Source organism: Gracilinanus agilis, chromosome 2 (assembly GCF_016433145.1).
Source record: "Gracilinanus agilis isolate LMUSP501 chromosome 2, AgileGrace, whole genome shotgun sequence".
NCBI classification, from domain to species: Eukaryota; Metazoa; Chordata; class Mammalia; order Didelphimorphia; family Didelphidae; genus Gracilinanus; species Gracilinanus agilis.
In genome coordinates this window covers 569,673,865-569,688,819 of record NC_058131.1, presented here as the reverse complement: position 1 = coordinate 569,688,819, position 14,955 = coordinate 569,673,865, and the positions used below count along the sequence as shown (strand labels likewise).

At 52.8% G+C, this 14,955-nt stretch overlaps 1 protein-coding gene across 1 annotated transcript; it reads left to right on the top strand.

The window, feature by feature from the left end:
- Positions 1–3,389: 3,389 nt before the first annotated feature.
- Positions 3,390–13,729, top strand: SKOR1 (SKI family transcriptional corepressor 1). The gene is made up of 9 exons (XM_044662403.1): positions 3,390–4,847; positions 4,920–5,687; positions 7,407–7,503; positions 9,102–9,209; positions 9,952–10,023; positions 11,821–11,895; positions 12,355–12,429; positions 13,009–13,074; positions 13,635–13,729. Exons 1-9 carry the CDS (start codon positions 3,396–3,398, stop codon positions 13,727–13,729), a joined length of 2,808 nt encoding a protein of 935 aa, XP_044518338.1. The 5' UTR covers positions 3,390–3,395.
- The last annotated feature ends 1,226 nt before the right edge of the window (positions 13,730–14,955 follow it).

Genomic DNA, 14,955 nt, shown 5'->3' with positions numbered 1-14,955 from the left:
GAGTCCGAGTGGCACGGAGCTTTTGGGGTAGGGTTCCCGCCGCACCCTCAGCATCTCGTGGGCCCAAGGCTGTGGAATACGCACGACTGGGGCTACAATAACCGAGAGGTTAGCTGGGGGCCCTTGGCAATTGCCCCCCCCAATCCAGAGCCAGCAAGCTGCTTTTTGCTCTCCTCCCCCTCCAAGACCACTATTTCTCTCCCTTTCCTATTCCCACCCAAGCATGGCCAGACCTCAGGGTGCCCGCAGCTCCGGGTCCTGCCCGCCTGCCCAGCGCTCTTCCCTTGCACGCCGACCTTAACCCCCCCCCCCCCCGGGCCCCATCTCTTCTTCCCCCTCCTCTCTTTACACCTCCCCTTTCCTCCTCCCCGCCCCCAGCCCTCCCCCTCTCCCGGGCGCGGCACCGCCCGCCCGGCCGCAGGTGCAGAGCTGGGCGCAGGTGTCTCAGGGCCGGCCGCTTACCTTGCACTCTGCCCGGGGCACCCCCTGTCTTGTCCCCCGCCCCCCTTTCCCTTTCCCTCCCGGGTCTGGGAGCCCTGGGCTAGCCAGCCCCAGGCCGAGGCTGCGCGCTGAGTGACTGGCGGGCTGGGGGCTGATTGACGCGCGCCGGGCCCCGGCGAAGTGCGGCCCCTGCCGAGGTGCGCCCGCTAAGTGGGTGTGCCTGCCTATTATTTCAGCTGTCAGCGGATCGATGCGCGGCGCCACCGACTCAGGCGCCGCCGCTGCCGCCGCCCCCGGACCGGCCATGTGGTCACTTCTCTTGTTGCGTCTTGGGCCGGGAGGACAGCGGCGCAGGACAAGCACCCGAGCTCTCCCGTGAAGAGGACTCCGCGACAACTAACTCCCCCTAGGCTCGCGGCCCGGCCAGCTCTCGGGACTTAGGGCAGTGGATGTGTGCGGAGGAGAGGGTGACAAGAGGGAGGGTTGAAGAGTGTGTGAGAGTGCGAATGTGTGTGTGCCCGCGCAAACGTGGGCCCGCACCGTAACCGAGAGAGCTGGGTGCAATTTCTAACTCCCGCCGGTTCCGTTATCCAAAGACAGTGACCCTGCACTTTAGGGTCCAGCTGCCGCCTCTCGGTGAGTACCAGCGTCGGGTCCTGTTCAGAGCCCCGCACCTTTTTCGTCGTTGCTTTTTTCGTTTCATTCTTATTTTTAATTTGTTATGCAAAACAAAACCCTAAAAGCTCACCCAGCCGCCGGACTCCCAGGCTAAAGAGTATTTCCACTCCTTCTCTCTTACCACCACCCCCGCCCCCCACCCCCGCCTCCTCCCACGCCAGGAGGCGGAGAAGCTGCTTTACCAAACCCGCCTGGGGCCACTGCCCCTTCCAACTCAGCCTGTTTTTCTTTCCTTCCCCCCCCCCCCCTCACTGCCGGCCTTCAAGGCTTTTCTTTCCTCAACCCGCCTCCCTCCTGGCAGCAGACCCTTTGATTCAGGATCTCGTCTCTGAAATCCGATTCGTCTCCTGGGGCTCCGTTTCTCCCTCTGTTCCCTTGTTCCCTGCCTGACTGGGGCTAGGTCCGGGAATGCTTTCTTCCCTGTGATCTCTAAAACAGTTCAGGGTTTCCAAGAACCAACTCCCGGATCCCCCTCTGTCTCCCCCTCAGCACAGCACCCTGGACCGGCTCTTGGGCAAATTGGGATTCGGATAGGAACTTGGCCTTCAGAGGCTCCAAGACAGACTTTTCACTAGATGCGGGCCAGTTGACACATTTTCGAGAAAACGGCGCTGAGATTGTGTAATTACCTTAAAAGCTGCTCAGCCTTTCCAATCTCTCCTCCATAAGCTCATTTGCTAGGCTTAGGGATCCTTCTGCTAGGTCCCTGCTTTGGAGTTGTCGGCTTCCTTACTTCCTACGCAGCGGTCGGTGAAGGTTTTATAAGGGTATTCAACTTTTCGGTATGGTCAACTTGTTTCAAATGCATTTCTTAGAGACCAAAGGGAAAGAAATGTGCAAATATAATGCTCCACCCCGCCTCCTGGTTTCTTAGAAAGACAATTTGGGTGGAGAGGGTTGCATTTCTTAAAATTAATTTGTCATCTTGGTTGTTTGGAAGGTGTGGGGAAGGTTGATTTTCCTGGACCCACGACCACTGGAGCCTTGAGCAGGCCAGATCTTCCTTTGCTATGATTAAGGAGAGGTGGAGGGTCAGGGGCCGACCCGGATTCCTCTAAAGCTAAGGAAATAGGAATTTAAAACAATCCTGCGTGTCAAATGCCGACTAGAATCTGGCAACCGGAGTAGCCGGGTTTTTAGATTCTTAGTTGGAGAGGAAGAGAAATCTTCAAGATCAGAATTCCCTGAGTCCCCAAAGATTTCAGAAAGCAGTTGAGACTCCAGTTTTCTATATTTGGAGCCATGAACACATTTGGGAAAAACAAATAATGAGGGGATAAAGGGAGGAACAATTTGAAATTTAAAAAGAGAAAAGTCCAAATCTTGCACTCTGGGCAAAGTGGGGGGAAATAGTATTTGATGAATGAAAAATTAGGGACTTTCCGGCTGAAACCAAAAGAGAGGCAAAATAGGAGAAACTTCTACAAAAGACCCCCTCCCTGCCAGATGGCCCGGACCTGAAATGTGTATTTGTCAGGAAAATGGCTAAAGCAGATAGATCACATTATTATGGCCATGGCACAAGATTTCCCACCAATAGTTACAAAGAAAACCATTTCATTTTCTGCCTTTAATCTTTCTGCCAAAAGGAGCTTAGGGCGACTGGGAAAGGAACTGGTTTGTTTACAGTTGAGCACTAGTCCGATCTTTTCCCTTCACCCTCCCCTCCCCCCCCCCCAACTGAACCAGGCCAGGGAATGTGTAGTTTGACTGCTTGGGATCTTGCTCCTAGGGCTCAAACTATCTGAAAGAGTTTTTGGAGACGGGCTCAGAACCCCGGACAGCAGCCCCAGCCCAGTCCTGCCCTCTCCAGTCCAGACAGTGTGATAATGGACATTGACAGCCCTCCAACCACCATGTGCTAGGGGCTCCCCTCTTAAGGATCTCTCTGCTCATGTCCCCACCCACCCATACCCTGTGTGGCCACCGGGTTGGACAGAGAGAGAGTTGAACAGATTGTGAATGTCCTTGATTCCGGACCAGGGAAGTTGGGCAACTTTGCAGTAAATATCTCCTTTCTCTCCTCTTCCTCCTCTTTTTCCTCTTCCTCCTCCTCTTCTTCCTCCTCCTCCAACCCTGATGGATTTTGTCCTAGTGCCAGCACATGTATTAATAACAAAAGGGACTTATTACATGGGGGTGACTTCTGTTGTGAATAACAAATGCGAAGCCCCCCACGCAGGCAGCAGCTCTCTGCGCCCAGCTGGGCGGGACTGAGCAGCGGCCCTGAAAATGGCTCATCTCCTCTCTGATTTTTCTTTTGCAGAAGTGGCGGCATGGAGGCTCTCGCCAGTCAGATGGGGAATGGGCGCGAAGGAAGCTCCTCCCCAAACTCCAAGCAGGAGCTGCAGCCGTACTCCGGCTCTAATACCCTCAAGCCCAACCAGGTCGGCGAGACGTCCCTGTACGGGGTCCCCATCGTCTCCCTGGTCATCGACGGCCAGGAGCGTCTGTGTCTGGCGCAGATCTCGAACACACTGTTGAAGAACTATAGCTATAATGAGATCCACAACCGGCGGGTGGCCCTGGGCATCACGTGCGTGCAGTGCACCCCAGTTCAGCTGGAGATCCTGCGCCGGGCCGGGGCTATGCCCATCTCGTCGCGCCGCTGCGGCATGATCACAAAGCGCGAGGCAGAGCGGCTTTGCAAGTCTTTTCTCGGAGAGCATAAGCCGCCCAAGCTGCCAGAAAACTTCGCCTTCGACGTGGTGCACGAGTGCGCCTGGGGTTCGCGAGGCAGCTTCATCCCTGCCCGCTACAACAGCTCCCGCGCCAAGTGCATCAAGTGCGGCTACTGCAGCATGTACTTCTCTCCCAACAAGTTCATCTTCCATTCCCACCGCACCCCGGAGGCCAAGTACACCCAGCCCGACGCGGCCAACTTCAACTCGTGGCGGCGCCATCTCAAGCTCAGTGACAAGACGGCCACGGACGAGCTGAGTCACGCGTGGGAGGACGTCAAGGCCATGTTCAACGGCGGGACTCGTAAACGGACATTCTCCCTCCACGGCGGCGGGGGAGGAGGCGGTGGAGGCTCCGGGGGCCCCGGAAAAGGAGTGGCCGGTGGTGCAGGGGGCGGCCCGGGCTGCGGAGGAGACCTCCCCCCTGGCCCACCGCCCCACAAGAGCCTCCGCTGCGCTGCCGATGATGACCCTACAGGGCCACCTGGTCCACCGCCGCCTCCTCACCCACAGCGGGGGCTGGGCCTGGCTGGAGGAGGCGGAGGCGGTCCTGGAGGCGGCAGTGGGGCCGGGGTCCGCAGCTACCCAGTGATCCCTGTGCCCAGTAAAGGCTTTGGCCTTCTACAGAAGCTGCCACCGCCTCTCTTCCCGCACCCTTACGGCTTCCCCACGGCTTTCGGCCTGTGCCCTAAGAAGGATGACCCAGTACTGGGCGGGGGTGATCCCAAGGGCGCTGGCGGGGCAGGTGCGGCTAGCGGAGCAGGAGGGGCTGGAGGTGGCGGAGGACATTTACCCCCAGGGGCAGGGGCTGGGCCAGGCGGAGGTACTATGTTCTGGGGCCACCAGCCAGCTGGGGCAGCCAAAGACGCGGCTGCAGTGGCTGCAGCAGCAGCGGCCGCCACGGTCTATCCGACTTTTCCTATGTTCTGGCCGGCGGCAGGCAGCCTACCTGTTCCTCCCTATCCAGCTCAGAGCCAGGCCAAGGCCGTGGCCGCGGCGGTTGCGGCCGCAGCGGCCGCCGCCGCCGCAGCGGCTGGGAACGGTGGAGCCGGAGGCCCGGGTGGTGCGGGAGGAACGGGAGGCCCCGGCGGAGGCCCGGTTCCCCCTGGAGGGGCTGAGCCCCTGGAGGTTGTGGGAGAACCGGTCAAGGAAGGCGGCCTGGGAGGTGAAGAGCGGTGCCCCAGCGCGCTGTCCCGAGGACCTGGGGACGAGGACGGAGTAGAAGAACCATTGCCGCCGTCTTTAGGCTCCCTCCCCTTGGCGCCACCCCAGGCCCCACCGCCCCACCAGGCCCGCAAGGGCAGCTACGTGTCAGCCTTTCGACCCGTGGTGAAAGACGCCGAGAGTATAGCCAAGCTGTACGGCACCACCCGGGAGGCCTATGGGGCCGGGGCTGCACGCGGCCCGGGGGGGAGCGGCGCTGGAGGCTACTTGAGTCCGGACTTTCTGAGCGAGGGCAGCTCTAGCTACCGCTCAGCCTCGCCCGACGTGGACACGGGCGACGAGCCCGAGGTGGACGTGGAGTCCAATCGCTTCCCCGACGACGAGGAAGCGGAACCTGAGGAGGAGGCAGATCCGGGCCAGTCAGTCGTGGGAGGTGGCCCTGACGCGGACCTGACAACCCCGCTTCCCACCGGCATCTCCTGCTCGTCCTCTGCCAACTCCTCCTCAGGAGACTGCCCAGCAGATTCGTCCGACGGCGGCAGTCCCCACCACCGCCGACGCCACTTGCCGCAGCCCACTGGCCGGCCAGGTTTCGGAGACCAAGTGGCTGAGGAAGCAGGGAGACGCTCGGATAGGAGTCCTGAGAATGGAAACTACGACCTGCGGGAGCCCTGCGGGGCTTTGGGAGGCTCGGGGCCAGGTCCTGGCCCGGGCCCTGGCAAGGTGAGCCTCTCCTTGTTCCTTTCTCTCGATAGAGACCCAGTCTATAAAGGCGTGGGGGAGGGAACAAAGGAGATCCCACAGTGTGATGGCCTTGCACAGCATCGCTGGCCTTGGGGCTGGTAGGGTCGGGTTTTTCCTTGTCCTCCTCACCTTAAGTCAGTGTGTGGTGAAATTGTACACCCAGATTGTCCAGGAGCCCTCAATCATCCAGAGCCCGGTAGTTATAGTTGGCCTTCCCATAATTACTGGGCCATTTTGCCATTTGAGGCCTCTCAGGTCCCAGGAGAAAGTCCTTCCCCCCCCCCCTCCTTTCCAGTTACTTTTTACGCGGAATCCCTCCAACTATTCATGAAAATTCCTACAAAAATCCTTGTTGCTCTTGAAAACACGCGTTGTAACCCGGCATATTACAAGTCCTGCTTCCAGGATTTTGCAGCTCATTTTCTGTGGAATGCAGCTGTATTTCTGCATTTCATTTCATCGTGCTTTTATAGCTAACCAAAAGAGGGAGAGGCACACCGAGACAGAAAGCTAGTGAGACAGAGGAAGGGTACGGAATGCCCCCCCCCCCCCCCCGAGCTCCCAGTGCTTCTGTGTACCCGGAATGCCCCTAAACACTTCCGAGCAGAAAACACGCATAAAACTGTAGCTGAAATGAAACAAGCAGGCGAGTTGGAATGGATTCCCTCATGTCCGGATTTGGGGAAGTCTGGTGGTGATAGGACACACCTGCATGCGGGGGCCACATTCACGAAGATGCAGAAAATCAGGGAGCAAAGATTTCCCTTAAAGAACCCTTTTATCCCCACCAGACGTAGCTTAAGCTGTTGGAAGGAGGGGGAGGTTTCTCTCTAGATTCCTCAGGCTCCACGTTACACTGGGACCGCCACGTTCCGAAACGTGTATCCGTTAGATTTGTATTCCTAGGACAGAAGCAGCTTGGGGGAACTTTGGAAAGAAAGAACAGTGACTTAACCTTCGAGTGGAGACTTGTTGGGGGAGGGAGGGAGAAGGTCTGCTCTAGTTACTGTGCGGACTGGGGGCCGCTCTCCATGGAGTATGTGTGTGTACATGTACATTATACATATATGCACGTATGTGTGTGTGTGTGTGTGTGTGTGTGTGTGGTTTTCCCAGGCTTGCGTTGGAGCCTGCGTTGGCTCTACTTGAGCATCGAAAGAGGCCCAGGATCAGGATATTTTTAAGTGATTCTGAACACCTGTAAATTTACATCCAAATAATTAACCTGATTAGAACTTCTTTTGTGCTGGGGATGGGGGAGGGGAGGAGTGAAGGGAAGAGGAGGAATTATGGCAAATTAGTCAGATGCAGAATTTGTAGGGGCAGCGAGCTTTGAAAGCTCTTGGCCTCCGCGACTGAAATTTTAATTCAGGTAATTTTCTCTAGAGCACTAATGATTATATTTAATACTAAACGATTTGCGAGGCTCAGAGGCCGTTTGGCCGCTTCGTCTGCGTCACCAACGCCGGGCGGGCGGTCATTGTACCCTCGCTGGGGGCCTCTGGGTCCCGCCCCCTCCTTTCCCATTCCCCCTTCTGTTTGCACACAGTCCCTCCCCTCCCTCACCTGGTCCCCCTCCCCCAATCAAATCCTGTTGGAGCTTTCCCTTTTCCTTGCCTAGAAGGGTGGCTGAGGGTCCTCAGGGCCGGAACAAACCGCCGGCCTAATTGCATCTAATTTCTCACGTCCCCTTTGCAGGTGTATGCGCAGGAAAGAGATGAGCACTTGCAGACCCTGAAGAGCTCCTCGGCGCTGGGAACGGCGGCCTCTTACCTTTGCAACCCAGAGGCAAATGGTAAAGGTGGCCCTTTCTCCCTTCTTCCCTACCCGAGAGACTTCTCTGAACTAGGAGGAGGAGGAGGAGAGAAGAATATGAAATAGGCATAATGAAAGGGAGAGAAGGAACCCCGACAACTTAAACTGTACCATGTAAAAGAGAGCCTCCCTACCCTTCTCATTAATATGCATTTAGTTCACGGGTTTACATTGTGACTCCCCCTTCAGTTGAATCCATTCATCCAGGGGCTCAGTGGCTGTCCATCCGGCACCTACTATGTGAGAGTCGTAAGCAGCTTCTTTGAGTGGATCTATCTGGAGGACGTTTCGGTTGGCTATTTGATCTGTGTGAAATCGCTCATCTACATTGTACAGTGGTTGACGGGAATAAAGCTGAACAGGAGACATTTTGGTGATCTATATAGTGTGATGAATATATATTATATAAAACTTGGGACACACCGTAGCTCAGTGGATATCGAGCCTCTGTCAGAGGCAGGAAGACTTGCTAAAACCTTTCCATACTAGGCAATTATTTAACATTTTAAATTACACAAAAGTTGCCTCCCTGCAAGGGTAGAAGGGATTTCCTCACCAGGGAGCTTCCTAGGACAATGAAATCACACGTTCTGTCCTTTTCCCTAAATGAGGTTTATCAGAGGATTTAGGGCGGGGAAATACCCTAAAAATCACCTAGTCCACGAGTTCTTCATCTTTTCTTTTCTTTAAATGTCATGAACTCCTTTGGTGGAAGCTGTGGGTTGCTTTTTAGAATAATGTCTTAAAATTATTTCAATTAGAAGTTAGTGAAAATAAAGATGGATTTATCTTGTCCTACCCACTTGTGCAGACTCGGTTTAGAGTACCTTAGCAAGTTCAGCCCTCTCATTCATAGTATTTGAACCCCAAAGGAAGATTGTGGGGGGTGTGTGTATGTGTGTATGTGTGTGTGTAGAGAAAGAGAAAGCAAGACAGACGGACAGACACATACGCACACATACAGTCCGACAGAGAGGCAGAAAAAGAGCCAGAGACAGAGAGAGAAACTCTTGGGAGGCAAACTTTCCCAGGAGGATTCTGTGCCTCAGTGGGCAGCCAGCCCTGCCGGTCTCTTTAATGGATACTGATCTCTGGTGGGCTAGCCAATGATGGAAAAGTGAATAGAAGAAACTTGCATAGTCTGTCTGTCTGTCTGTCTGTCTCTCTCCTTTCCTCCCTCCCTCCTAGTTTGTAATCCCCAGACCATATCTCTCTCTCTCTCTCTCTCTCTCTCTCTCTCTCACACACACACACACACACACACACACACACACACACACACACACACACGCTAGTGGCCCAGTATTTCCACTCAATGTAGGTCATTTGTCTCTAATGGGTTTGGTTTCTTCTTCTTTTGAATGAGGGTGGGGGAGGAGAGGAGGGTTTGCGAGGAAAGAGCCCAGATTTACCCAAGGTAACACTCCCAGGAGCCCAGCCAGCCTTCCAATAGCAAAGGGATTAGGCAGCTACCCTGAGAGGCCGTTAATAAGGACCCCATCCTTAATTATGTAATTAAGGATATATTCGGTCATACTTTCGTTGCTTGTACTTGAAAATCGGTTTATTCCTTTTAAGAGCCAGATAAGGAAGACAATCACTCTACAGCAGAGGATTTGGAGACTAGGAAATCCTATCAAGACCAAAGGAGTGTCTCTCAGCCCAGTCCTGTAACCACAGACCGAGGTGAGCGAGCCCTTCACACACACACCCCTGCCTCTGCCTTCCCTGTCCATCCCCACCTCTCCCAGGAGCAGGGAGTTGGCTCTGGGGAACTTCAACCTGTGCACAGTGCCTGTTGGCTGCTTGGTAGGGCTGCTGAAGGGCAGACATCCGTGATGGAAATGTGGACACTAGAAAGGAAGGGGTTTTAAATTGGCAGTAAAAAGCTGTCCCCTCCAGCTTCACATGGAGAAATCCTGAAATAACTTTCACCATCGGAGAGCCAGTTTCTCTCCATTGTTGTCCCCTGGTTTCCTTCTCCACCGGTATACTCCCAGTCCATTCCCTCTTGGTTCTGAAACTGGCCCTGTGCCGAATGGGAGCCCAAAGCAGAAGGGGCAAAGGGAAGAGGAAAAACAGGAGTTAAGAGGGAGAAAGAAATCCGGGCACCAAGCCTGAAGTGCAAGAGACTTTTCATGCAGAAAGAGAGCCTAAACCCCATCTCTCTAGGCCTGGCTATATCGGGGACATATCAGTAAAGGCAATTAGCCCTTTTGCAAGGAAACTTCTCTGGACTATGAATCCACTCTCCTCCTTCTTGCCCATTCCACCATGGACAAAGAACATATCAAAGGAGGTAGCTTGGGGCCGGGCTTCCAGAGGGGTTGACCTAGGGTGTTCCTAAGCAACCCACTGTCTCTTGACTCAAGGCATTTCCTGTCAGCTGGTAATGTCACCTTCTCACTTGATCTTGTGTTTGTCACAGGAGAAGAAGGCCTGACCTTGGATGTCACTGGAACTCCGATAGGTGAGAAAGACATCGAGAACCTCGCCAGAGGTGAGGGCTCTAAAGTTTGTCTAAATCTTCAGAGGCAGGAAGTGCATGTGCTCGTGTGTGTGTGTGTGTGTGTGTGTGTGTGTGTGTGTGTGTGTGTGTGTGTGTGTGTGTTAATGAATAAAGTCAAAATCCTAGCTGGGGCAGGAGTGGAGGTGATTTGAGCAGTCTGTAGACAAGCTCACTGAGTTATTGAAGAACAAACAAAAAGATCTACATCCCCTGCAGAACTGGCTTTCCCTTAAAAGCAAGATAAAAAAAAATTTTCCCCTTTGGGTATCGTTGGACTTTCTGGGGCTTATTCCCACTTTGTTTTTATCTTGAGTTATCCTGATGATCATCTCCAACTCTCCCTTTCTTTTTCTATAACAGAGAGGGTTGTAAAGGGGTTGGAGAAACAAAGAAACCGAGAATGGGGTTTGGGGGGTTGAGAGGGATTCCTGTTCATCTTAGACAGAGTGAGACTGCCTTCTGGAATGGAAGCCCTGTAGACTGATTTTCATCTCGCAATGGGAAGTGGGGTGAATAAGGACCATATGTCAATAGCATCCCCCCAATGTGGCAGACAACATTTTCAACCTTCAAAAGGAGTGAGCTTGCAGAAGATTCCAGGAGCCTTCTCCAAAAGTTGGGTGTTGAGGTTTCTTTGCAAAAATATAGGCTACGCTGATGAAGAGGGCCCCTGTTCCCTGCTCCCCTTTCCCATTCTTCCCATTCCTTGCTTCCAGCCAAAAGGTTTATCCAGAGACAATGTTCTGGAGGGAGGAGACATGAAATTAATGGATCTTCTAGGCTTGGCTTTATCATTGACTCACTGTGATCATGGGCAGATCACATTCCCTCTTTGGGCTTCATTTCGCTCATCTGAAAAATTATTTCCAAGGGTTTTATAAGCTTTAAAAATCTCACAGTTCTGTAGGTAGGCAGAAGACCATGTGGACGGACCCAGCACTGATACAGGGAGGTGGGAAAATGGTCCAGAGTCTCCTTTCCCTTGAGTTTTAGGGGCTACAGCAAGAAGGGAATGTATACAAAGAGCCTGTTACTCCTAGAACAGATGGCTAGGTGGCGAAGTGGATAGAGCACTAGGCATGGAGCCCCTTGAGTTCAAATGTGACTTCAGGCACTAGCTGTGTGACTTTCTGCAAGTCACTTATACTTGCCTGCCTCAGTTTCCTCATCTGTCAAATGAGCTGTAGGAGGACCTGGTAAACCACTCCAGGATCTTTGCCAAGAAAACTCCAAGAAGGGTCATGAAGAGTTGAACACAGAACTGAGCAACAACTCCTAGAGCAGATTCCCCTTTAAGAGGTCCATTCCAGTTTTTATGGATCTGCTAGATGGAGAACAAGAGTGGGATGTGGGGTAAACCTCATAATCTGAAAAGGGGGAGTGTGTGGTTATTTGGGTAATTCTAGGCCCCCTTTCTGGATATCTACTAAACACCCAGTTTGGAAGCAACAAAAGGGAGGCAAAAGAACTGACTAGTTGAGGTAGCTGGAACCCATCCATCTAGAAGCTTGGTGTATGGGTTGGAAGATGCCTCTTACCCTATTCCTGCCACCACTGCCACCCTTCAGTTGGTGAAATGGGAAGAGAAAGACAACCTCAGTCTGCAGGCCCAGGCCCCCGACTTCAAGTGGGTGTAGGGGTGGGGACAGGCAGGGTTTGCCAGCGGTGGGACCAGGGCATGACCCTGAGTGGGTTATAGAACTTCTGAAAGCCTGGGTGGAGGATCAGGTAGCATCAGAGCTGTCCTGGCCAGAGAACTGCAAGGCCTTACCAAGCTATTCCTCACAGGTGAATTGCAAAAACTACTTCTGGAGCAAATGGAGCTCAGGAAGAAACTGGAACGGGAATTCCAGAGCCTCAAAGGTACATCCCTACTTACCTCAGTCTCCCTGTCCCTTTTCTCCTCACTTTTTCTCTTCTCTTCCTCCTAAGGCAAATTCAGTTGCCTTGCTTTCCAGGTCTTGTCCTTTCTCCTTTTCTCCTATCCCCTCCTTTCCTCCTCCTCTTCTTTTCTCCTTCCTCCCCTCTTCTTTTCTCTTCTTTCCCCCTTTCCTCCCTCATCTTCCCTCCATAACTGTCTCGGGCTGAAGGATGATGCCCAAGCTATTTAGGCTTCTCCCCCAGGCCAGTGGGAGGAGAGACCTGCCCAGCATGTCCTGGTCCGTCCCTCCTCACCTCCAGGCCCCCATGCTCACAAGCACCTCTCCTGTCAGTTCACCACACACACATTTTCGGGGGTTCTCTGGAGGGCCACCAGCCTGGGTAATGCATGCGGGGGTGGGGGACTGTACTTAACAGTTCTCACTTAATCAATTTGCACAGATAATTTTCAGGATCAGATGAAGAGGGAATTGGCCTATCGAGAAGAAATGGTACAACAGCTGCAAATTGTCAGAGGTAAGACTCGAGTCAGGTGAGCGCTTGCAAGAGGCCATAACTACCTCTTGTCTGGTAGGGGCTGTAATGTTAGTTCAGTCATTTGGATTTAAATTGAAGGTAATTTAACAATTATTTTTTTTATTTAATATCCTTTGTATACTCTGATTAGCCTCAGAATGGCAAGCAAGCCCAACAAACGGCTTGAAGGCATCATTACATGGAGTGATTGAACTTCTTATCGCGGCAATTTCCATGGTTTCTAAATTAAAAATCGAGGCGTAAAATTACCTGGGAAGTAATGCCTAAGTTTGCTTTAATTTTGGTTAGATCCATCTGCCTTTAAGCGCAATTCCCAACCATTACTTTCCTATACCATACTGCAGTCATAAGCTAGTGTGCTGCTGCTGCTGCTGCTGCTGTGTGTATGTCTGTGAGTTCCCAACCTGCAACTGGCAAGAGTTAGCCCGACTAAACCGAGTCTGAGGTGTCCGTGATGATTGGTGTGGAGGGCGGGAGGGAGGGAGCCGAGGGGAGCACAGCTCGGACACCCGGTTTTGATTCAGTTTGGCATCCCTCCCCTCCCCCATTCTCTTTCAGACACTTTGTGTAACGAACTAGACCAGGAAAGAAAGGCTCGCTATGCCATCCAGCAGAAATTAAAAGGTGAGGGGAGCATCTCGTTTCCTCTTTAGGCTCTTAGTTGGGGAAACCGGAGGAGAAGGATGGAAAGGAAGGAAGGGAGGGAGGGAAGGAGGAAGGAAAAGAGAAAAGAAGGGAAGGAAAGAAAGAAGGGAGAGAAGGAGAGAAAGAAAAAGGGAGGAAGGGAAGATGGAAGGAAAAGAAGAGGAAGGAAGGAAGAGAAGGAGAGAAAGAAAAAGAAAGGAGGGAAGCAGAGAAAGATAGGGAGGAAGGAAGAGAAGGGAAAAAAGAAAATGAGGAAGGAGCAAGAGAGGAAGGCGGGAAGGTTTGGCGGACTGGTAAAAGAGTTCTGAGTCTGGGAAAGTAGAGGGGAACGGTTGTTGGAGAAGATAAATGGGGGGTATTTGGGTTCAGGGAAGGGCATTTGGTTAAAACTGTGTTTTAAAATTTGTATAGATAGGCTAAGTAGAACAGACGAGATTACTGAACCCCAGACTTGGAAGGAGGGGGAGGGGCGGAGTATCCTCTGGAGTGGGGGAGGGGAAGTAAGATTGGGCCCTTGGCCTGGGTTTCTCGCTCTCCAGAAGCCCACGATGCGCTCCACCACTTCTCCTGTAAGATGCTGACGCCGCGTCACTGCACTGGCAACTGCTCATTCAAGCCTCCACTCCTGCCCTAGCCCCAACCTAAGGCAGCCGAGCCGCGTGGACACACCTACAAAGCCATGCTCCTCCTCTGTAAATACGGAGCAGCGACCGAAAGAGAGAAACAAGCCATTTATACCAGACCAATGTAAATAGTGATCTCCGGACGCCCTCCTCCTCCATCTCCCAAGCCTCGGCCCACTCACTCTCTCCCCCCACACCTCCCCTCCAACCCCTGGGATTCTGTCTGACTCAGAGCTTCTAAGTGTAAATACCGCCTAAAACTAAGTTGAAATTCAGGGCATCGGACCACAAAAGTTTAACTGGACCAAAGGAAGAGGGGCAGAAAAGAAAGAAAGAAAGAGAGCAAGGAACCCTCACCAACTAACCCGAAGGAGAACACGCGGTCCAACTGTACAATATATGACTGTCGATTGTGAATACAATGTTCTCAGCTTCCCGCCAGCGATGTTCCATACGTGATCACTGTCTGATTGAAGTCCTAGCTACCTGTAATGTCCACTTCTTAAACTCTCGTTCCTAAATGACAAAGTGGCTATGTGCAATGGATATAAATGTACTGTGATTCTCTTAGTACAGCATTTGGTTTAACTTAACCTTATTTATTTATGAAGTAATTTATTTTGCTCTTTCCTCCTCGTCCCTCGACCTCCCTCTTCCCTGCTGAGTTTGGATCTTTGGGTTGGATTTAATTTATTTCTTTTTCGTTCTAAATTATTGATGTAACAGCACTTTAAAAGGGCGACCACCGACTCACGAGATGACAACCTTTCAACTTTGTTTTGGGAGACATTTCTGTATTAAGTGACTTTGGTTCTTTAATAAAAACAGTCTCGATCATAGGGGCGCCGGAAGCGAGCGCTGCTGAAAGGGCGAGGGCGGGGAAGAGCTGGACCAGGGTCAGTCTGGCTGTGGATCTGTCCCTAGACGGATGGAAACCGCAACGGAGAAGAGGAGGGGGAGGCAAGGCTGGCACCGCGTCGGTTCCAAAGGCTATTCCTGGAACGGAGGGGTCTTGTCTCGTTATAACGTCTTCCTTCTTTGCCAAAACGTTTCTGGGCCCCCGAAGGGGGAAAACTGGGGCCAGGACTGGGGTCCCTCTGGGTTGGTGTGGGCTCAGCTAACCAGTCCGTTTGGAGCCTAGTCCATAGATCAGACTGAACTCAACCTCCACCACACCGGAAGGTATCATTCACACCTTCCTCCCTCAGACACGCGCGGACACACACACACACACACA